The sequence below is a fragment of the Anolis sagrei genome, chromosome 2, assembly GCF_037176765.1.
Source record: "Anolis sagrei isolate rAnoSag1 chromosome 2, rAnoSag1.mat, whole genome shotgun sequence".
In the NCBI taxonomy this organism is placed as follows: Eukaryota; Metazoa; Chordata; class Lepidosauria; order Squamata; family Dactyloidae; genus Anolis; species Anolis sagrei.
The window spans coordinates 97,731,084-97,756,105 of NC_090022.1; the positions used below are offsets into that span (position 1 = coordinate 97,731,084).

Sequence of the window (25,022 nt, forward strand, 5' to 3'; positions counted from 1 at the left end):
GATCCAGCCATTGCCTGCTTTTCCTTCTCAATTCCTTCTCCATTCAAAGACAGTGTATCATTAGACATTGAACATTTCTTACCTCCCCAGTTTGCCTGTCATGGTCCATGCATGGTTGTCCATCTTTGGGTGAATAAATAGTATATCTAAAAGACAAAAGAAAACATTACTTAGCTGTATAGCCAGAGACTGAGAAACACATTGTGTCTTGAGATCCTAATGCTAACATATATGCCACCAAAAGTTGCCACCTAGCAGGGTGCTGTGCAGAATGATTCCAAGAAAGCTTTTAGTCACTCTCCTATGGACTCACTCCAGCTTGTCAAGGGAAATGTTGACAAGCTGGAATGTGTCCAGAGGGGGGGTGATTAAAAATGATCAAGGGTCTGGAGTACAAACCCTATGAGGAGCATCTTAAAGAGCTGGGCATGTTTAACCTGCAGAAGAGAAGGCTGAAAGGGGACATGATGGCCATGTATATATATGTGAGGGGAAGTCATAGGAAGGAGGGAATAAGCTTGTTTTCTGCTGCTCTGGAGTCTAGGATGTGGAACAATGGCTTCAAACTACAGGGAAGGAGATTCCACCTGAACATTAGGAAGAACTTCATAACTGTGAGAGCTGTGGAACTCTTTGCCCCAAAGTGTAGTGGAGGCTCCTACTTTGGAGGCTTTTAAACAGATGCTGGATGGCCATCTGTCAGGGGTGCTTTGAACGTGATTTTCCTGCTTCTTGGCAGGGGATTGGACTGGATATCCCATGAGATCTCTTCCAGCTCTAGGATTCTAGGAGTCTAAGTTGCTATTCAGAACAAAACTAATGGGTAATATTCATTTTTTCTATCTTTACTTCCTCTTCTGAAGAAACTCTACAAATTAGGTCACCATTACAGAATGCTATAACCCGATTTATTTCTGTACAGATTATCGACATTTTCAGCTATTCAAGAAGGAGCTATGCATCCTCATCATTATGTAATCAATATTCTGCCCATTTAGGAGCAAGTATGCAAAATATAATTTATAATGTGACTGCACATTATGATTGTTGCATCTATTTATTTAAAAGCCTTGAACTAGTAACCATAGTTTTGGACAAGGCAAGTGTCACTACCACAACACTGATGTATCAAATCCACATTAAGGATATCTGGGCATTCTGCCAAATTCCAAAGATAGTAAGTGTATTTATATGCCCTGGAGAAATATAATCAAATAATCCCATCAACAAACTTTATGGAACAGAGCAAGCAGGTAAGCCAGGAGCCTTTAGTCAACTCCCACTTTTATAGAATGGAAACATCAATAAAATATACTTACCGTTTTCCAAATTTTATTTTATTTCTTTCTCTCAGAGTGAGAAACTGCCATCGTACAAAGGAATCATAATAAGGGTTGACATCAGTGGTAACAAAAGAACGCCTCCAATCAACCTGGAAATTCATAAAAAGAATAGTCTAATCATGTTTCCAAACTTTCTGTCAAATACTGAAATGCAATTAGGAGTTTCCTTTTTCACTTGTAGGACATAAGTCACGACTGTTGTGAAAGTAATTCTTGGTGCACAAGAGGGCTTTAGATCCTAATTTCTTGTTCAGTTGGAAAATAACTTTTAAAATGGGGATGGAGAACAGCTCTCCAGTTGTTGGATTACAACACTCATCACCTCTCATCATTAGCTATACTGGCTAATTGCAGTCTGAAAGCTTCTGGAGTGCCATTCTGATGTTTTAAAATCTTTTCAGAAGTGGAGCGTGACATAGCACAGTCATTAGCTGTACGATGAGGGGAGAAATGAGCTCTCACAACAAGGCTAGCCAGGAGCCTTGCATGAGCCTGAACAACACTCAGACATCTAGCAGCACTAATTGCTCTATTTGATTCCAGTTCTAAAAAGCGATTTCACCAAAAGTAATCACCATTTTTCAAATGCTGTCATAAACAGCCAGATATATTTACTCTGTAACCTTTGATTATATTGGGCTACTAGTCCCCATGTAAGCCGCCCTGAGTCATTTCAGGGAGATGGGATATAAGAACAAAGTTGTTGTTGTTGTTGTTGTTGTTGTAGTATTTAGGAAATGCTCTTACATATCATTTAAATGTATGTGATTAAATATTTTATTATAAAAGCCTACAGCTTAACATAAAAATTACAGAAACACACAAAGAAAAAAAAAGATATTGGATCATCAACCTGAGACAAACATTACTTTTCAAGAAGAGTTTCAGAAAGAACGTAACATGTACCTTGAGCCCCATACTCTTTAAATCTTGAATGGCTAAAGGCGGGAAATAATCAAGCCAATGCTCAGCTTCTGAGAACTTCACTATTTCTTCATCAGAAAGGCCTAAAGATTTCATGATTCCCCACTGGTACTTTGAAGAGCCAGTTTTGGCAGCAGCCTTACTCTTTAAAGGAAATGAGAAAGAAAGTTAACCTTGCTTACTTATGTTCGGAAGAACTTTAAGACAATTAATCAAATTAATGTAAAGAATGCAGGTTACATAAGTTCACTACATTTTTGTTTACATTTAAGAATAACTTATGCAAGTGTAACCACTGTATCTCTGCAAGGCAAATAATCTTCCAAAAGCATAAAGCTCCCTTTTAAGTGGCCAGCTCAGGCCACATCTAAGAATAATGTTTTCTCTCTCTCTGCAAGTCCACTTGTTGAAGAGCAAGAGAGGGGAGAGGGGAGGGATGGGGGGGAAATGCAGGTAGAACTAAAGACTTCCTCCCCACTTTTCAGTCTGACCTCATCTACTAGAAGAAAACAGCCAACAAATTTCCCCTACAGGAATGCAGCTCCCACATGAGGAAAAAGATGCCACGCTAATGCTTTAAGATGCACCTTTTTGCCTTTAGCCTTGTCTTTGATGACAACTTCTTCCTCCTTGGAGTCGTCCTCCTCTTCTTCTTCTTCATCGGGGAATTCTGGTGGGCAGCCATACAGCTCCATTTCTCTTTTCAGTTTATCTGCACATGCCTATGGGAAAATCCAGAGTGGCTAAGTAACTGTAACACAAGCAACAATTTATACAAATAAATGTCAGGATCAAATCAGTTCACTATATAGAATTTATCTGAATGCCTCTCTGGGGTAACATTACATTTAATAATAGTGTACAAGTCTTAGGTTGATGTCCAAAAAATGTGGTTCGTTGGCTCACTGAGAATGAGGACATTCATTACAATGGGACCTCAACCTTCTTGCTTCCCAAGGAGATAAGGGGCAGGAGTCAGCTCTTCATCTCCCTCACCCCAATTCTGGCAAGTATAAGGAAACAGGATCTGTCTGAGTCTTCCTGCTCAAATGAAGCTATTCTCTCCTTTACCATTCCCTTTAGAGAACCCAGTATTATCTCCTACACTCTTCTAGAGGGCCACCAACCTTCCAAAGTACCAGAAGTATTATCCATACTAAGGTGTGGAGGACAAATTGGGAAACGGGGAAAAACTGCCCTTTTCTCCTTTCCTCCACCATCAATGGGACCCTGCTTGGTCCACGTCTGGACCTAACTAATTCATCAGGGCTAGTTACAGGGACCAAATAATAGCTACATTGATATTTACATATAAGCCTCAGTTTTAATATCCAAAGGAGAAGGCCTTTCTCAGTCTGACCACTGATGAAAAAATGGAGATAATCTTCTTTGTGGCTCCTAGACTGTTGCACTCTCACAAAAAGTAGTTCTGATTTTCTTCCACAACCAGACATTTAAAAAAAAATAGCCTTTTACTGTTTACTAGTCTTTTAATGGAATGGGGCCTGCTTACTGTTATTTTCACAATTATGCTCAAGTGCTTTTAATGTGATAGCTCTTTAAAAATCTTTTTTATAATCATTTCTAAAGATATATGTCATCTACAAAAACCGAGTGGATATAAAAAACAGAATGTGGGTTTATAGTTCAAAAACTATAATAAAAAAGCTATAGGTCATGCCCACATATTTGGGAACAATTAATGAGACTCTATTAATTCCAGCATATCACTTTAAGCAAACAAGCAAAATATGAGCAACTGCTGTATCATCCACATGAGCAATAGTAGCAAGAGCAGGTAATCATTTCCCATGATATGAAAGACTTTCTCAGACCTTTCACCTCAACATTAATAGGATTTGTACATTACACGCTGCTTGATCTCAGTCCTAACATGTAGCAGGCAAATGTCAGTTAAAATTATTCCTTAGAACAAAAAAGGGGTGTTGTCTCAACTGGAGAATGAACTGCCTTGTCTATATACAGAAAGCAAAGCCTTAATTTTACCTTAATGGGCATCCCAGTACAATGCAACCCAAAAGGGAAGAGGCAAGCTTTTCCTTTTAGCTTCTGGAATCCAATTGCAAACTGTATGAAACACAAGAATATCAGCAAGTTTTAAGCAATAACAGACTGGGAGAAAGGAAGAGGGGTCAGACACTAGTCGGTGGATTAGGACCCATAAGAACAATTTGTATTCAGTGGTGAAAGGCTAAAATGTTTGGAAAACACACTGTTCCCTTAGGTAGATTGTGCATAGATACTATATAGATTGTGAAAGGAATACTAAAAGTAAAAAACATCATTCTAACTCTATAATTAGAGATTGAAGCAATAATGTATAGACAATATTTTATGTATTTATTTTTGTTTACTTTTATCCTACCGTTCTCTCAGTATAGGGACTCAAGATGGCTATATAGTACCTGAAACATTATTTGAGGAGTGGGTTTCAGGGGAAGGTAATGAAGATGTAACAAAAATCACATTTCAAGAGAGCAAGAAGAAATAATCAAGTTGTACTTGTACAGCAAAGCCTAGAGAAGACAATTATGCTGGGGAAAGTGGAAGGCAAAAGGAAGAGGGGCCGACCAAGGGCAAGATGGATGGATGGCATCCTTGAAGTGACTGGACTGACCTTGAAGGACCTGGGGGTGGTGACGGCCTACAGGGAGCTCTGGCGTGGGCTGGTCCATGAGGTCACGAAGAGTCGGAGACGACTGAACGAATGAACAACAACTTGTGTAATACACAATTTTTTCTAGTTATTTAAAAAAATAAAAGCATTTTGAGAGATATTTTTAAAGTGGATGTCTATTTCTTAACAATTTTAAATATCCCTCATCACGAAAGAAACAAACAGTATGATTACTTGTCCAGGATTGGAAAGCACATTGCTTTATTTTTCACGTATTTCAATAAGTAATGGGAATGAAGGATCTCTCAAAATCCTATTTACAGCAAATAAAGTAGAAGCAGTCATAGGTTGCATCTATACTGTAGAATAAATGTAGTCTATCACCACTTTAACTGCTATGGCTGAATGCCATGGAATCATGGAAGAAAAAGTCATAGAGAATTCGTAGCTTGTCTCCTCATTTGCCATTGTGGAATGTAATGTATGTTTTCCTTGAATCTGCAGAGAAAAGAAAACATTATTTCTGAAGGATGAAAGTGTGAATACACACTCAGAAGGCTTAAAGGCTAAAATGACAAATAATCTTCTTTTCTTTTCTTTTTTTTGGAAGGGCATGTAGAAACAGCTAAAAGAGGAAAAAATAATACTTACCTCACACTTAGATAAAGAAAATGTGTGTCCTAGGTGAAGCCGGCCATTCATGTATGGGTACGGAAAGGTGGCAAAGTATTTCCCATTGCTGCGTAAAGATTACAAAACAAAAGAACATATCATAATTTAAAACTTAAACAACAAGATGAATTCAGTAATCCAACATGCCATTGCTAGGTATCATAATGCTTAAGTATTTCAATAAAACAAAATATTGGTGTAGATGAGATTTCATGGACCGCATTTTTGGACTGATTTGGAGAACATTTGAAACCTGGTGAACTGTTTTTACATGTATATTTATTATCATTTTATGTAACTGTGTATTAGTATTTTTATATTGTTGGAAGCTGCCCTGAATCCCTCTTCGGAGGTCGAGAATAGGACCCGATAAAATGTTCTAAATAAATAAATAAATAAATAAACAGAATACTATAAAAATGTTGAGTATTGAAAAGAATGACAACAATACACCATGGGTTGCTACATCTGAAACAAATGCAGCAACCCACATACAAAGGGATTAAAATTTGATTAAAACAAGCCTCAATCAAGAGGTAAAAATGGGATTTAAAGAAGTATAATAATAATATAATAACACCAAATTTAATTTAATGGAATAGGAGTTTTCATTACTCTGCACCCAAACTATATAAAGCTTTGCACAAGGAGACATGCTTGCTCAGATATAGATGGATCCCTCATGCCCAACGTCTTTGTATTTGTGAGTCCAGGGAAAAAGAGGATTTAACACACTATCTGTTATATTGCCCTTTGTATTATGGCCCTCAAAACAATCTTCTGGGAGCCCTTTTGGAAGAAAGGGCAGCATGGCAACAGCCAGCAGTTATCTGTGACTTGTTAGTGGATTATTCAAAAATATAACATTAAAGGTTACCACATTTGCCGTCGCAGCCCAAAAAATCCGAGCTAAATTAGTAAAGTCCACAGTGGAGGCCAGAAAAGGAAATGGAGATAGTTTGGGATAATATAAATCAGACATTTGTAATTGTTATCATTTATAATTTTATAGCGCCAGTATATGGAACAAGTTTTAATATTTATATTTGAAAGTGCGTATTGTACTGTTAAAGGTTATATATATTATGTCATAGCCTATGGCTAGTACAATAAACCATTCATTCACTCAAACTTCCTGCTTTACAATGATAATGGACAGAAGTTACAACAGTGATGCAACAATGCAGTACAAACTACAAAACTGTACAGAAAAGCATGATTCTTAGCTTCAGTTTCATCTCAATACAGCTTCTAGATTTTGATCTATGTCTTTTTTAGGACAATATCACAAATATATAAGAGGAAGAAGATTATATACTTTTTATGTTGAACTTTGGTAAGAAAATCTAAAGAAGTGTATATATTGGTTGACCAAAATGTATTATTGATCCATTACACTGTATCTATATATATAAATTTGTTAGGGGCATCCAACGAGGAAACAAAACTCAAAAAACCCCCAACGAAACTTAACCAAAATTCCCATGCCCATAACACAACCCACAAGGTACAAACATATCTACTCAAAATGAAAAACAACACAACAACACACTCACAAAATGGCAAAACAACAAAACTCAAAAAAACCCCAACGAAACTTAACCAAAATCCCCGTGCCCATAACACAACCCACAAGGTACAAACATATCTACTCAAAATGAAAAAACAACACAACAACACACTCACAAAACGGCAAAACAACAAAACTCAAAAATCCCCCAACGAAACTTAACCAAAATCCCCGTGCCCATAACACAACCCACAAGGTACAAACATACCTACTCAAAATGAAAAACAACACAACAACACACTCACAAAACGGCAAAACAACAAAACTCAAAAATCCCCCAACGAAACTTAACCAAAATCCCCGTGCCCATAACACAACCCACAAGGTACAAACATATCTACTCAAAATGAAAAACAACACAACAACACACTCACAAAACGGCAAAACAACAAAACTCAAAAATCCCCCAACGAAACTTAACCAAAATCCCCGTGCCCATAACACAACCCACAAGGTACAAACATATCTACTCAAAATGAAAAACAACACAACAACACACTCACAAAATGGCAAAACAACAAAACTCAAAAATCCCCCAACGAAACTTAACTAAAATCCCCGTGCCCATAACACAACCCACAAGGTACAAACATATCTACTCAAAATGAAAAACAACACAACAACACACTCACAAAACAACTGAGCATGCGCATTGGCGCCCAGCCGCAAGTTCCCTGGCGCGCGCACATGGCCTTCCGGCCAACATTCCCTCTGCGGAAACCATGCCCACTCCAAGCCCCGCCGCGCCGCTTCCCGCACACACACACCCCCTGCCGCACACACACACGCAACTCCACGCTCCATCACTCCCCCCGCCGCCGCACACACACACGCAACCCCACTCCCCCCACCGCCGCACACACACAGGCAACCCCACGCTCCATCACTCCCCCCCGCTGCCGCACACACACACGCAACCCCACGCTCCATCACTCCCCCACCCCAATCTTACCTCCTTTTACTTCATGCCACCTCCAAACCCCACCCCGCCCCTTCCCGCCCTGTCAAAAAAGGGGGAAGGAAGGAAAGAGATAGAGAAAGAAGAGGAGAAGGAAAGATGGGAAGGAAGGAAGGAAGGAAGGAAGGAAGGAAGGAGGGAGGGAGGGAGGGAGGGATGGAGGGAAAGAAGGAGAGAAAGAGGGAAGATTGGCCACAGCAACACGTGGCGGGTAAAGGTTGTTATTTCTATTATTATTATTATTATGCTATTGTTCCTATGAGACCCTTTTAGGGGGAATGGGAGAGGTGTCAGGTCCCGGAGGAAATGCATTGCATTATTGTTATTGTTATGATGGTGGTGAAATAAAAGGAAACAAAAAGTGAAAGAAGGAAGCAAACAGGGAGGGAAGAAAGGCAAAGGAAGAAAGGGGGAGGGAATGAAGGAAAGAGAGAAGGATGAAACCAAGTAGTGAAAGAAGGAAAGAAAGAAAGAGGTAGAGAAGGAAGAAAGGAAAGAAAGGGGGAGGAAAAGGGGGAAGGAATAGGTAGGGACCTCTCTTTCATAATAGTCCAGATATCTACCTCAACTTTGATAAGTTTTACTATAGGCCACAGCAACACGTGGCAGGGCACAGCTAGTCACTTATAATTGTAGTCTGCACTGTTGAAAAACATTCTCTTTCCAATGGAAAGGAAACTAGAACTAATCATTCATATTGGTAACTAACAGAAATAACTTCGCAGGCAAAGTAAAAGCCCACAACAAAAAGTACCATATCTTGGTATCTCATTATATGTTCACAGAATTTACCACTATCAAGTGTGCTGCTTAGCGAAGCATTTGGCTTAGCCACTGTTCTCTCAGATTAGATTCTAACTGAGGTTTTACACAAGATCTGACCTTTGGCTTTCCTAGTCCATTAGGAAAGACTGAAATGTTGTCGGTGGATCTCAGAATGCCCCTTCTGGTGGAGCTAGGATCCCTCAATAATGGTGTAATGCCCTGTCCACTTTGTAGCAAAAGGAGCCAGGCTTTAGGTCCTGCAATATGATCAGATTTATATCCAGCAACTTCTGTGTGACCCCTACCATCTGTGAGCATACTACTATGTAGAAGATTAAACCCAGAAGTTGCATAGCTAATCCAAAGCTAAACTGATTTTCAGCTGACGTCAACATTCTTTTAAGTCACCATCTTAAATACTGAAATGGTTGTACAGATAACATTATGCAGTACTCCTGTACAATCATCAAATCTTCCTCCAGTGTTCTGTGACCTTTAAAAACTGTACTCTTACCTTTTTCGGCTAGCAGCATCTGAAGCATTAACCTCAAACGCTCCCTCATCCTCCCATTTCTGTTGGATTTCCTTTTCGATCTTCTTCAAGAAGTCTACTTTAGCCGTTCCCTTCCGCTCCTTAGAAGAGAATAAAATTGTCTTATTAAAAAGTTTGGATTAATTAACTTTTAAATGTCAATCCAAACTCTTGCCAGAATATTGTACAGGAACCGTTCCAGTTTACAAAGAATTTAAAACAATCTAAGCCTGGACATTTAACGCCACAGTGCTCAGGAAGAAAATACCACTTATACAAAGTTAAAGCCTAATACATTAAAGAAAAATAATGAGAAAGCACTCGGCACTCCTATCCACCTTTTCAAATGAGTTCAAATTCATTTCACTTTGTTGTATCACAGATTACAAAATGTCAAAGCTTGCTAATCTGATAATGTATTCACGAATTACTGCTATGCTTTGAAAACATCCATTATCACCTGGATGATTTTATCTTGAACCCCCATTAATGGATAGACAGATAACAGATCAATTATGTGAATAGGAAACAAGTAAATCCATGCAAATATGACATGTTTCACTCCACTAAAATACATTTATTAGTGCGGGTTGACAGCACTTGTGATTTAGTACTGAGCTAAAAAAATGCCTCTTTAAAAATAGCAGCATCATTTGACAATATATAGAGCAAGCTGTTCAGATTTCATTTCAGAGAATGTGCCTGTGCTACGTGAGAATCAGAATCCTAGCAATAATCTTTGTTGCTGGTTATGAATTATGATGTGTTAAGGTAGCAGTCAAAAATATGTATTATCACATAAAATAATAAACATGACATCAGATTTTTTTGTAAAAGATATGTATATATGGGAAATGCTGTGTTGAACATACTCCTTATGCAAGCTGAAGCCCTTAGGCATTTTCACAAAGGCTTAATTTGAATGACCATTAGCTTATATCTCACTCTTCACAAACCATCTCAATTTGCAGCATTGCTATTCAGGAGCACTGAACTGAGGCAGTTCTGTTTTAAATTTCATAAGAAAAACTAGAAGGCTTGATTCTATTTTTTTCTCTTTTCAATCACTGTGTAGAACAAATAAAATTACTTTTCACATTTATATGCTCTCTCTCAAAGTGTGGGACAGAGGGCATTTCATGAACAATAACACAAAATCAGCATATTATAATAAAAACAAATTAAAAGCAAAAATCAACAGACACAAAAGCTGGTATCAATATGGCAAAACAGAATTTCACTCAAAACTAGCAAGATGTGACACGAGTAGTGACATATGGGAGGGTCTGTGTATCATAATGGCCTCTTCTATTAAGACTTCTGTACTTTTCTGTATATTATGTACACAAAAATACATTTCCCTTAAGAAGTGATTCACTGCACCTTCCAAAAGGAAATTGACCATTGTCCCTAGCACAGCATTAACACTTATACCATAGGAATAACTTAACCATTTACTTTCATGGCAAAAGGTAAAGAGGGCATGAGAGGTGCCATCATGGATAGGGTGCCAACATTGCAGGTGCTAAACAGGGTGTCCATCAACAGTATGACATTTTAAAGTTTAAGGGTTTTCTTTATTTTGTGAACTGGCTTATGCCTCTGAATACTGATGCTTCCTTAACAAATTGTTGTTTCTAAAGCAAATTAACTGAAAAGGTTTTATCCTGGCAAAAAAATATGACCAAAACTGATAATATGCCCATTTATTGCTTGCTGTATATGAACTGGGAAGACAAAAGACTTTAAACATACAGACACTTTTGGTGAAGTTTCATGAAGACGACTCAAGCGTGGTATGGCATGATGTCATAACAAAACATTTAATTACAAAATACTTGACAGAATGGAACCAGTCTGCTCCATGTGGACTGACAGCACAGTTAACCTAAAGGGACTATCATCAGTCATACATTTTGTCAACTGGGCAATCTTGGCGGCTTTAAATTAGGGACTGAAGTGTTATGTAAGCTTAGAAACAATCTGACAGTTGTTCCCGATTAGTGAAGCATGGATGCTTCAAACCCAGCCTGTCATATTATGGCTAACAAGGCAGGGAAGTGTCAAATCATAACCAAAACATCAGACTGAGCACGTCTGAAGGAGTTAGCTGTGATTCCACAGTAAGAGGCAGATTGCATCCCAGAGGGTCATTATAATCCATTCGGAAGCAATAGGAAATTTCCAAGGGGAAGTAACCAAAGTCAGGGGCTTGGAAAAAAAACCAACAAGGGATTTCACAAGGAATGTTTTCAGAAGCCAACCTCTGGGAATAAGTTTTTCATAAAATTGTGTTTCCTTTATCTTGCATGTCCAAGAAGAGATACCTATTCTAGGAACTTATGATCATAACAAACCAACTGGATAAGCAAACACTATAAAGCTAAAAAAGTAGCTAAAAAGGAAGATAATACTGCAAAAAGCAGACGCATAACACACCACAGTACTTTCATTTGTCATCTGAATGAATGCATTCAAGAAAGTATCTAGATAGTTCTTCGACAGTGACTCCCAAATCTGACTAGCTAGTTATAAGCCTCAACATGTCTTCCTATACATTGTATCTGTTTGGGGGCGGGGAGAGAAAAACATCAAATTAAATAAATAATTAATACTCTCCCACTGATTTCAATGTATGAACAGGACCATAGAGAAACAACAGTCCTTCAGGTACCCAGGTCTCAAACTCTTGGCTATGATCAGAAGTATGACACTAGTTTGGAAGCATATGGAAAAGATAATGCCATGATTACAGAACACAGGTAATATGCCAAAGACAAAGGTTCCCCATTTCCAGGGCCACAGGTCTTATTATTATCTTGGAAGAGGTACTTAACATATCCACAGATATCTCAAAGGGATAGTTATGTTAGAGTGTCGGAGCTGTGTGGTGTAGATTCAGCACTGCTGCTGCCGGCGCCTTCTCCTATTGCACTATATCAGTGCAACAAAAATTAATCTACTATATTGTCAGCTGGAAAGAGTTATAAAAATAATACAGCTCTCCTTATCTTGAAGGAAGATTTAGAAGTATTCCAAAATTAGGTAGTATCTGACTGTAATCAGATTGATGACACTGCCCTTGACTATGGAAATTTGCTACATACTGGCAGCCATTGGTTCATGGACCAGGACAAAGATTGGATGACAGGCCAACATTTTGAATAGAACGAATTTAGGCTATTATTTATTTATTTACGACATTTATATGCCGCGCTTCTCACCCTGAAAGGGACTCAGAGGAGCTTACAAGTAAAATGTAAATACAATATATTATATTATTACCACAGCACAATATTAACATTATATATTACAATATTGTACTATAACATTATACTGTAATATTATTAGTAATATTAATATAATATAAAATATATAATTATAATATCATATTATTAGTAGTAGTATTATATTGTATTGTATCTATATAAATAAAAATGTAATGTTTGTTTGTGGGATTTACAGAACTCAAAAACCAGTGGGCGAAATAACACCAAATTTGGATGGCATACACCTAACAACCCAATGTATGTCCTTCACTCAAAAAAAATGATTTTGTCATTTGGGAGTTGTAGTTCTTGGGATTTATAGTTCACCTACAATCAAAGAGCATTCTGAACTCCACCAATGATGGAATTGAACCAAAGGTGACACACAGAATTCCCATGACCAACAGAAAAGACTAGAAGGGTTTGGTGGGCATTGACCTTGAGTTTGGGAGTTGTAGTTCACCTACATCCAGAGAGCACTGTGGACTCAAATAATGATGGATCTGGACCAAACTGGGCACAAATATTCCATATGCCCAAATATGAACACAGATGGAGTTTGGGGAAAATAGACCTTGACATTTGGGAGTTGTAGTTACTAGGATTTATAGTTCACCTACAACCAAAGAGCATTCTGAACCCCACAAACGACAGAATTGGGGCAACTTTCCCACACAGAACCCCCATGACCAACAAAAAATACTTAAGGCCATCCAGTTAAGGCCATCCACCAGGGCAAGAAAATCTAATCAAAGCCCTCCTGACAAACAGCCATCCAGCCATAGATATAGATAGATAGATATGATTCACACACAGAAAGATATAATATCATAGATTTGAAAGGGACCCCTAAAGAAGGACAATGATATGTTGCATATTCCAGAGTAGGCAAACCAGACACTCTCCACATCAACACTGACAAAGAGACAACAAGAAATACTGTTTACCCACAAGCATAAAGAAATTACATAGATTAGAAACCATTACTTTATTTTCCAGATCACCAGACTGGGCCACAGCAACCTGTGGCAGGGGACGGCTAGTTATATTATAATATTATCAATATTATATGTATATACAATCTATTATATTATTAGCACAGTGCAGGAGACAAGATGGAACTGCCTTCCTGGTCCCTCTTTTCACTCTCATCTCAGGGCAGCAGTTGGTGCTGGAGTGGGGGGGGGGGCTCCCAATTGATGACACTGGAGGCAAGATGGAACTGCCTTCATGGCTATGACATCTACAATCTTGTGTCACTGGTCAAGCTGGATGAAACAGATGAGAGCTGCAGATTCAAAATTCTGGACATCTAAAGGTTCCTCACCCTGAACTCATGCTATATTGGTCTCAACCTGCTGAATTATATAGGATATTATAATTTTGTTGAATTCCAACTCACAAATAAGAAAGTGTGCAGTGGGGATTCAAAGCAGTGGGGATTTAAATGGCAGATTATTTCTGATCTCTCAATTATTTGGGTGAACAATCTATGGCAAATTTCATCTTGTTAGGGTGACCAGAAGGAGGAACATAGATCCAAGGTCTTTATCAGCTGAAAAGGAGAGAATGTTAGCAGTGAAGCGGCTAAATGATAGTGTATCCTTGCTATACAAGTGTTGCATCATTCTCCGCTGCAAGCTGCCTTTGACACTTATAGAAAATATGCCTCTTTCCTACAATACTCATTCCACTGGCAGATGTCATGTTCATGGAAGTGGGTAAGACTCAAGAGGGACGACCTGCGTAATTGGGTATTTTGGGATATGTGCTGTAGTTGTTTCAGTTGGGACTACAATTCTAGTGACCAAAATTCGAATCCTCTCTCAGCCATGAATCCCAATGGGTGACCTTGGGCAAGCCACGCTCTGATTCAGAGGGTGGCAATGGCAGACATGTTCTGAACAAATATTGTCAAGAAACCCTGTAACAGGTAGGCTTGTCCAAGGATTTGTTTTGACCATTTGCCTTCAGTTTGTTCAGAAGCCAGTAACAGCATGGGCTCCACCATCATTTTTTACTGGCTAGAACAGAACAGTAGCCATCAAAAACCAGCTACTTCAAGTTCTTTCAGTTACACGTTGAGTGCTGGGAGGGAGAATGGTGCTAGAAGGAAAAGGATCCCAGGAAACAAGATTTCTTAAGCCCTTCCTTTAAACCAGTGGTTCTCAACCTGTGGGTCCCCAGATGTTCTGGCCTTCAACTTCCAGAAATCCTAACTGCAGGTAAACTGGCTGGGATTTCTGGAAGTTGTAGGCCAAAACATCTGGGCACCCACAGGTTGAGAATCACTGCTTTAAACCCAAGTCTCCTTGAAAGACGGAAGGGAAAGGATTCCAAGAAGCTAGGATGTAAGGACAAACTATGCCTAAAATGACAGGAAGGGAGTCTAGGAAGCCTCCCCCCACCCCAATTGCTGCCAGTGAGCCAGATTGAAAATGAATTTTTGGCTTCCCAGATCAAAAATATATTTCTATAACCCCAAATTTGGGGGCCTTCTGAAAAACGGAGCAAGACCCCTACTGAAATCTGGGACACTGAAACGGATTGCAGTTTACACGGATTGCACAAGTCTAGTAACAGGTTCAGATTAGGGCCACCATAGACTGAAAACAACTGTAAGGCATACAATATCAAGAGATTCTTTAAGAAAGATATCCTAAATCCGTCTTCATGATCTCTTAAACACGGTCATGGGTTTAATCCAATGGGAGTAATATTGCCATCATTGTCAACAACTTTTTGTTGTTAATTGCCATCAAGTCGACCTCATCTTATGGCAAACCCATGAGAAAGGCCTCCAAGACACCTTTTTCATCAACAGCCCTGCTCAGATCTTGCAGATTCCAGATTATGGCTTCCATTGAGTCTGTCCATTTGCAGGGCTGTCTTTTTTCCTACCATCTTCTACCTAACAAAGCGTTATTGCCTTTTCTGGTGTGTCATGCCTTCTCGTGATATAGGAAACGTACAAGCATTTCATTTTAATAATCTTGGGGTCCTCGTGGACAACAAGTTAAACATGAGCAAACAATGTGATGCGGCAGCAAAAAAAGCCAATGGGATTTTGGCCTGCATCAATAGGAGTATTGTGTCTAGATCCAGGAAAGTCATGCTACCCCTCTATTCTGCCTTGGTTAGACCACACCTGGAATATTGTGTCCAATTCTGGGCACCACAATTGAAGAGAGATGTTGACAAGCTGGAATGTGTCCAGAGGAGGGCGACTAAAATGATCAAGAGTCTGGAGAACAAGCCCTATGAGGAGAGCTGGCTTAAAGAGCTGGGCATATTTAGCCTGCAGAAGAGAAGGTTGCGAGGAGACATGATAGCCATGTATAAATACGTGAGAGGAAGTCATAGGGAGGAGGGAGCAAGCTTCTTTTCTGCTTCCCTGGAGACTAGGACGCCGAACAATGGCTTCAAACTACAAGAAAGGAGATTCTACCTGAACATTAGGAAGAACTTCCTGACTGTGAGAGCTGTTTAGCAGTGGAACTCTCTGCCCTGTAGTGTGGTGGAGGCTCCTTCTTTGGAAGCTTTTAAGCAGAGGCTGGATGGCCATCTGTCGGGGGTGCTTTGAATGCAATTTTCCTGCTTCTTGGCAGGGGGTTGGACTGGATGGCCCATGAGGTCTCTTCCAACTCTTTGATTCTATCTTGACTAGTTCATTCCTGATTTGTTCCAGACTGATCTATTTGTTCTTCTCCAGCATGTTCATGGGTCTAAAGCAGGCATGGGCAAACTTGGGTCCTCCGGGTGTTTTGGACTTCAACTCCCACAATTCCTAACAGCCGGCAGGCTGTTAGGAATTGTGGGAGTTGAAGTCCAAAACACCCGGAGGGCCCAAGTTTGCCCATGCCTGCTTTAGAGCCTATTTCAAACCATCTGGCCTTAAAACAACAAGCAGAAGCCTTTAGCGAGCTTTCCTGACCAGAAACACTCAACGAGGAGAGTCCCAAGTGAATGAAAGTATCCCGGGGCAGCAGCGTGGGCTGTGGCTGCGGCCTTAGAGGAGCTGCCCAACCCGCCATCGTGCCTCTCTGCCCCAACTCAACCCCAAGCGGCCCAAGCATTCACCGTCATCGCGCCTTGACACTCCGTCTGCCGACAGCTGCTCACTCTTCTCCTCCACTCCACGCCGCCGGTCCTCCCACAATGCAACAACTAGAAGATGCAATCCGGGTTCCGCGCAAAGGCCACTGGGAAATGCAGTTCACATGGCACCCAGGCGTGCACTGACGACGGCACGTCGAACTACGATTCCCGGCATGCACAGCGCTGGCCGCTCGCTGACTGTACATCCTCACCTCCAGCCCATTCCTGGGATTGAATACTATGATTCCCATGATGCACTGCGGTTGGGACGTTCCAAAAAAATAGGAGGGGGGAGCCACAGAACTTAACTCTTGATGGGATGAACCTGTGAGAGGGAGAGTGTTCTCATTGGCAGCCTTCGGAGGATCTTTGATTTCTGCTTCCTGTGATACACGTGCTTTTGCTCTCAAGGACTCGCTGCTGTTCGGATCCCTCGCTGAGAAGGAATGCTGCCAATGTATGTTGTCTGCAGACATTCCGAAGAACTTCTTTCGGTGGGTTGATGTGAGTTTTCCGGGCTGTATGGCCATGTTCCAGAAGCATTCTCTCCTGACGTTTCGCCCGCATCTATGGCAGGCATCCTAAGAGGTTGTAAGGCAGTGTTTCTCAACCATCCTAATGCCATGGCCCCTTAATACAGTTCATGTTGTGGTGACCCCCAACCATAACATTATTTTTGTTGCTACTTCATAACTGTAATTTTGCTACTGCTATGAATCATAATGTAAATACCTGATATGCAGGATGTATTTTCATTCATTGGACTACATTTGAACAAATACCCAATATGGCCACATTTGAATACTGGCGGAGTTAGGGGAGGGGTTGATTTTGTCATTTGAGAGTTGTATTTGCTGGGATTTATAGTTTACCTACAATCAAAGAGCATTCTGAACTCCACCAACGATGGGATTGAACCAAACTTGGCTCACAGACTAATGACCAATAGAAAATACTGGAAGGATTTGGGCATTGACCTTGAGTTTTGGAGTTGTAGTTTACCTCCATCCAGAGAGCACTGTGGACTCAAACAATGATGAATCTGGACCAGATTTCGCACGGATACTCAGTATACCCAAATGTGAACACTGGTGTAGTTAGGGGGAAATAGACTTGACATTTGGGAGTTGTAGCTCCTGGGATTTATAGTTCACCTACAACAAAGAGCATTCTGAACCCCACCAATAGAATTGGGCCAAACTTCCCACACAGAACTCCCATGACCAACAGAAAATACAGTGTTCTGATGGTCTTTGGCAACCCCACTGACATACCCTCATGACCCCCCCAGGGTTCCCAACCCCCAGGTTGAGAAACACTGTTGTAAAATCTGTTGGAAACTAGGCAAGTGGGGTCTATATATCTGTGGAGTGTCCAGGGTGGGAGAAAAGCAAGTGTGAATGTTGCAATCGGCCATGAAAGCCTTCGACAACACATAGAACTTCTTTCGTTCTTTAACTTTTGGGATCTGAAGTTGTAGGAAGATTTCAGGATAGCTTTAGTTTAGGCATACATCTACACTGTGGAATTAGTGCAGTTTGGCCCCACTTTAATTGCCATGGCTCAATGCTCTTTGGCAAAGAAGGGCAAAATGAAAACTGTACTAATCCTGAAGTGGAGGGCCACCCTCACAGGTGCTGCAAGTTTCTTTTGCATATCAATATTCCAAACAAACATGTCTACTTTGAGTTCCATCATAAGTACTGAAAGCAACTGTTCAACCTGAAAATTGATGTTCTTTTTTAAAAAGCAACAACAACCAGAAAATGGCTTCTACATCTGCTGAGAGAAATACACTGCCCAATTAATTGGACTGAATTAACCTGCTGCTAATTTTGTTGCACCTAGAGTCATGATTTGCATCTCTCTCAAGTTTTATTACAATTCCATCTCACTCTTACAACTGTGTGAGTATGCTTTGAACCTTGCTCTACTGTCTCTGAAGAAATCAACTTATATCCACAAAACTCATACCAAAATAAAATGCATAGGGAAGCTGATGAAGAAACATAACGTACAAATGATCTACAGAGCCATGAAGAAAATCCAACAAATGCTACATTCAACAAAGGCTAAGAGGCATCCTCTCACCTTTGCAGGAATCTACCGTATACCATGCAGCTGTGGACAAGTCTGCAAATGCAGCACTGCCCAAACACAAATCAAGGAACATGAAAGGCACTGCAGACTCATTCAACAGAGAGCACCTGATGAACCAACCTGGACACAGCATATTATTTGAGAACACAGAAATGCTGGACCACTCCAACAGCCACCATGTCAGACTACACAGAGAAGCCATTGAAATCCACAATTGGGCCATTTAAACAGAAAGGAGGAAACCATGAAAATGAACAAAATCTGGGTACCAGTATTTTAAAAAAACTCTAAAATCAGGACAGTAAATAAAGAGGAACACTCAAAAGCAAGGGAATTCCAGACAAGAATAAACCAGGGCCAGCTAACACCTCCCAACAAAGGCTCCCCCAGGGAGCAACCAGCCAGGCTTTGACGATGCAAGGTCATTCAATGCTAACCAAGGTGGCCAATTGCAACATTCACACTTGCCTGAAACAGAAGTTCTTTCTCCCACCCTTTACTTTCCAGATATATAAATCTCACTTGCCTAGTTTTTAACAGACCTCGCTAACTCTGGGGATGCCTGCCATAGATGTGGGTGAAATGTCAGGAGGGAATGTTTCTGGGGCATGGTCATACAGTCCGGAACACTCACAGTAACCCAATGATTCCGGCCATCAAAGCCTTCAATAATACAAAATAAAATACTGATTTGCCACTGCATTCCTTCTGTGTCTCTTTCATTCTACCCTCCTCCCTTTTTTATGCTCCAGGAGACTAGCATGGATGCTTCTTTGAAACTGTTTAAAAATTTGGCCATTTGAAATCTTGGGTGTAGCAAATCCACACGCATAAATCCTGAAACATTGAGACATAATCTAACCACAGTTAAGCAGAATGAAGTCCAACTGATTTTTTAAAAAATGGGAAGAATATGCTTAAAAGATCAGTAGAGGTGTCAACAACTGTGGGGACTCCACACTTGCCCTCGCAAGCCAGCTGCTGATGTTGTCTTTGCACATGGGGTAATGTGAGAAATTGTAGTAGATCTCTGAAGCAGAGCATCTTTCTAGGCAGATGTTTAAACAGCTCACCAACCCACTCCACACACCGTATCTAGCAGAGAAGGAAATTGAACTTCATAAAGTACATAAAAGTGATCAACAGAGGTTCACCTTGATGAAAGGTAAAGAAGGAAGAATACTAGATGATATCAGAAAAGTTAGAGCAGCCGGAAAGAAATGTTTTCACATCTGTTTCATGGGCTAGATAAGGAGAGAACAATGTGAAAGCATATGAAATCATAGAGAACAAAGGGAAGTCTTTAGTGATGCAGGAAGAGAGTAAGTGTGAACGAACACTTGAACAGGAACTAATAAGCATCCTGTGCCTTAACTTCTATATAGTGACATACAGTCAATAGTAGCCCACAGGTATACAGCAGTTGCTAGCTTGGATCAGTTTGACTTTGGAAAGACCATGCTCTGGGATTACACTGCCCTCTTACCTGGAAGTAAGAATCATTGACCACAATGAGACTCATTTCTACGCAGACATATATAATTTTATTGTAAAAAAATGTTTTGTAAAAACATACATTAGATAAAAAAGTTTATACTGAACACATTAACATGACGAAATTGTACAGGGATCAAGATGTTCGTTCAATGTGTAGTCGACACAAGTATTCACTTATAATTCACTAAGAATTACTCCAGGTCCATCATAAAGACTTGAGGCCACAAGTTGTATTGCAAACAAAAACAAATAATTTTGCAACCTGGGTTGTACATCCTTTTCTAGGTCAGGCTATTATAATTATAGACCACACTATTTAATACATCAAATATTGAGAATTGCTTATATGGCTCCATCTACATTTAATGCAGTTTCAAATCAGTACTGAACTGAAGTAGTTTCTTACTTGCAAATGATTACATAGGAAATTCTGGAACTAGTTGGAGGTCCCGATGGTAATTACACAAACCACAGAGCACTGATGTGCATTGAGGGCTATGTTTTGCAAGTTTGGGGGGGGGGGGGGGGGGAGTTTGTTGTCTAAGTTCAAACTGCATTAAATGGTCACTATAGATGGGGCCTAAAAGGAGCAATATTTCCAAATGTGATTGTCAGCCATTGTATTCTAAGGAGGGATCTTCCCTTTCAGTCTATGGCCTGAGAAAATCAGAAGTCCAAAATTTTTTAATAGCCACCATTTAAAATAGTAACATGTATGAGTCACATATTATTATTAGTTTTAATCATATCCTGCTTTATCTCTCTAAAAAGAGATCCAAACCTGCTAACATTAACATTTACACAATATAATAATAATAATAATAATAATAATAATAATTTATATGCCATTTTTCTCCCTCAAGGGTCTGCACTGACCATATGTGGAGCCCCCAGTGGCGCAGTGGGTTAAACCCGCTGAGTTGCTGAACTTGCTGACCAAAAGATCAGGTGTTCAAATCAGGGGAGCAGGGTGAGCTCCCACTGTCAGCCCCAGCTCCTGCCAACCTAGCAGTTCAAAAATAGGCAAATGTGAGTAGATCAGTGGTTCTCAACCTGTGGGTCCCCAGATGTTTTTGCCTTCAACTCTCAGAAATCCTAACAGGTGGTAAACTGGCTGGGTTTTCTGGGAGTTGTAGGCCAAAACACCCGGGGACACAAGTTTGCCCAGGCCTGATCTACACTGTGTCCCTTATATGTTGTTGATTTTGTACTGTATTTGAACATGTTGGAAGCAGCTTTGGAAAGTAAGAGCACTCCATGCAATTATGCGGGAAGGTAAGAGCACTCCATGCAATTATGCTGACCACATGACCTTGAAGGTGTCTACTGGCAACACCAGCTCTTCAGCTTAAAAATGGAGATGAGCCCCCTCCCCCCCCCCGCCCCCCCCCCCCCCCCAAAATCAGACTCGATTAGACTCAATGTCAGGGGAAACTTTTACCTTGATTGCTTTCTCCCTCAAAGGGATCCAAAGCTGCTTCCAACATGTTCAAATACAGTACAAAATCAACAACATATAAGGGACACAGTGTAGATCAGGCCTGGGCAAACTTGGGCCCTCCAGGTGTTTTGGACTTCAACTCCCACAATTCCTAACAGCCTACCAGCTGTTAGGAATTGTGGGAGTTGAAGTCCAAAACACCTGGAGGGCCCAAGTTTGCCCAGGCCTGGAGTAGATGCACACGACATGCTGAGGAGCACGCTCACTGTCGGGCGTCGAAGACCTCCGGGCGCTTGACGTCGCTTCTCTGCTTTACCACCAGGCTTTCCACGCACGCCGCCTCAACCGAACTTGCTGAGGCCTTTCACTAGCGACACCCGCCCCGCGCCGCTCCTCGCTCTGGGATTGGCCCGGCTCTTTGGGAGCGCGGAGCGCCGCCGTGCGATTGGGCGGCGCGGCCGGCGCGCGCCATTGGCTCCTCCGTGAGGCCGGACACCCGCCTCTCCCTCCCTCCGTCCCCCCCTCCGGCACCCAGCAATTTCGGTTGCGCCCTGGACCTGCTAGTTCCTGGTCGGCTTGTAGGCCCTCAGCGCGGAGAGAAGGGAAGGCGAGGGGCGGGAGGGCGAGCGGAGGGAGGGAAGGAAGCAAGGAAGGAAGGAAGGAAGGAGGGGGCATGTCGCCGGGAGTCGTATAGCCCATCACCACCACCACCAGCCCCTGCCTCCTCATCATGATTATAGAGAACGTGGACGCGCTCAAGTCCTGGCTGGCCAAGTTACTGGAGCCAATGTGAGTACGAAAACAAGCGGGGCTGAGGGTTGGGGGAGAGGAAGGCCCGGAGGAGGAGGAGGAGGAGGAGAAGCACAACATGGGGAGGCTTGGCCCTCAGGGCCTGGAAGGGAAAACCTCCCTGAGGTGAGTGGCCCAGGAGTGAAGGAGCCAAGGGTTGTGGGTTGTTTGAGGAGGGAAAGGTGGTCTCATGAAGGGACACAGAGAAAGAGAGACCAGGTAGGGAGAAGGCACTCCCAAAGCTGGTGGGCAACTTTTGCAAGCAAAAAAAACAAACACTCTGTCTGAAGGAGGAGACACGTGAGGAGAAGGAGACCAGGGGGACATCCACGCTTTAAGGTTAGTGCAGTTTGACACCGCTTTGACTGTCCCGCCACAAGGCTACGGGGATCTCAGTGATTTGTTGTTTCACAAGGGATACATCTACTCTGACAAATGAATACGGTTTGGCACCACTTTTAACTGCCATGGGAGTTGTAGTTTCCCAAAGTCTTTATTTATTTATTTAAAAGGGGACTCAGGGCAGAGCACAGCATATACACGGCAAATATTCAATGCCGGGACACAAATTCACATACAATACATAAACATTAAAAAAAATTATCAAAATATTAAAATACACCATTTAAAACCGTCCTAGCCATCCGCATCAAATCCAATTGGTCCTGTCATCTTTCCTATTGCTGCTTTATTACCCTGTCCCGAAAGCTTGGTCCCACAGCCAAGTTTTTACCATCCTTCTAAAGGACAGGAGGGAGGTGGCTGACCTGATGCCTCACCAAACTGTACATCCCAGGAGCCATGGTAGTTAAAGTGAGGTCAAGCATAATTAATTTGGCAGTGAGGATGCACCCAAGGTCTTCGATTTTCTCTGCCAAACTGCTGGGGCCTCGCCGGAATAGCTCCCAAGATTCGATAGTATTGAGCCATATCAAATAAAGCGTTGTCAAACTGAATTAATTCTACAGTGAAGATCAGTCATGAGCAAATGGGCCCTCCGGGTGTTTTGGACTTCAACTCCCACAATTCCTAATAGCCGGTAGTTTCAGAACTCTTCTACTTGCACAAGGCAAATGGCCACACATTTGCAAGTCCGGGGACAGATTAATTGACATTGAACTGATTTAGTGTAGTAAAACTTCATATTCTACCCTATCTCCTTGAGGGGACCCAGGGCAGAGTCCAACAAACAAAAAAGGCAAACATTCAGTGCCTCAGTACAACAGTGTTGTGTATAAACTCTTCTAATATTTTAAGCTTAAGATCGTCTGAGGAGGTCCTGCTTTCAATCCCTCCTGCCTCGCAAGTGTGATTGGCAGAGACAAAGGACAGGGCCTTCTCAGTGGTGGCCCCCCAGCTGTTGAACTCCCTCCCCAGGGGTATTAGATCGGCCCCCTCCCCCCTGACTTTCCGAAAAAAGTAAAGATCTGGCTCTTTGAGCAAGTTTTTGAGAATGCAGTGGAATAGATAACATGGAACTATGAATGATGAACATGGAATGGCCAGGCGATGTTACTGGATAACGATTTTAACAAGATGACACCAATGATTATATCCTTTAGCGGTTTTTATATATGTTTTATATTGTAATGTTGATTGTTTTAAATGGCAATTTTATAAATGCCTGACACCGAACTGTGCCAATCTGTAACCCGCCTTGAGTCTCCGTATGGCTGAGAAAAGCAGGCTATAAATATTGCAAATAAATAAATAATACCTATGATTATTCTAAAATTCAGTTCCAGGGTCACTAAAGTCTTGAATCTTGAAACTGCACATTCACATTGGAGGAACAGAAACATTGTGGCTGGTCTTAGCGGCCTATCAAATACTGGTTGCTGTAAAATAAATCCTGTATGATAATATATTGTTATGCATATCATTCTGCATCTCTGAAATGTAGAACAGGAATAAGGAATGTTCTCTGCTCCTTTCTTTAGTGCAGCGGTTCTGAACCTTTAAGTGTGCAGGTGTTTGGGCCTACAACACCCAGAAATCCCAGCCAGTTTGTCAGCTGTTAGGGTTTCTGGAAGTCGAAGCCCTAAATATCCAGAGACCCACAGGTTGAAAACCACTGCACTAGAGAAAGGAGCAGAGAATATTCCTTATTCCTGTTCTGTATTTCAGAGATGCAGAATGATGCCCATAACAATATATTATCCTAGTGTGACCCAAAACATGCCATCTGGTGACTAATGGTTTAATAGTATATTTGAACTGCTGTGTATCATTTTGACAGGACAGTCAGGCTTCCTTAGATGCAGTTTTGGAAGAAATATAACCTCACTGCTTGAGCTCCACAACCAGGATGTAATATAGCCCTGTCCTATCCTCGATTCATCCTTTTCAGAATCTGAAGTAATGGTTAAGTTATTGTTATGTGTTTTTAGATGGAAGGGAACATTTGCATTTCCCTTTTCAGTTTT

At 41.2% G+C, this 25,022-nt stretch overlaps 2 protein-coding genes across 4 annotated transcripts in view; one reads left to right on the forward strand and one right to left on the reverse strand.

The window, feature by feature from the left end:
- The window catches only part of LARS1 (leucyl-tRNA synthetase 1), a 61,211-nt gene extending 44,343 nt beyond the window's left edge, over positions 1 to 16,868 (reverse strand). The window contains exons 1-8 of the mRNA XM_060765164.2: positions 16,752 to 16,868; positions 9,385 to 9,503; positions 5,557 to 5,644; positions 4,275 to 4,355; positions 2,855 to 2,989; positions 2,250 to 2,411; positions 1,320 to 1,432; positions 83 to 146 (exon numbers count right to left, since the gene is read on the reverse strand). Of these exons, the coding sequence (XP_060621147.2) occupies positions 83 to 146; positions 1,320 to 1,432; positions 2,250 to 2,411; positions 2,855 to 2,989; positions 4,275 to 4,355; positions 5,557 to 5,644; positions 9,385 to 9,503; positions 16,752 to 16,757 (768 nt within the window). The 5' untranslated portion in view covers positions 16,758 to 16,868. The remainder of the gene's footprint in view (positions 1 to 82; positions 147 to 1,319; positions 1,433 to 2,249; positions 2,412 to 2,854; positions 2,990 to 4,274; positions 4,356 to 5,556; positions 5,645 to 9,384; positions 9,504 to 16,751) is intronic.
- A 5,432-nt stretch (positions 16,869 to 22,300) lies between these two features.
- The window catches only part of RBM27 (RNA binding motif protein 27), a 44,145-nt gene continuing 41,423 nt past the window's right edge, over positions 22,301 to 25,022 (forward strand). For all 3 annotated transcript variants that reach the window (XM_060765160.2, XM_060765161.2, XM_060765162.2), the window contains exon 1: positions 22,301 to 22,596. In XM_060765160.2, the coding sequence (XP_060621143.2) occupies positions 22,538 to 22,596 (59 nt within the window). In that variant the 5' untranslated portion in view covers positions 22,301 to 22,537. The remainder of the gene's footprint in view (positions 22,597 to 25,022) is intronic.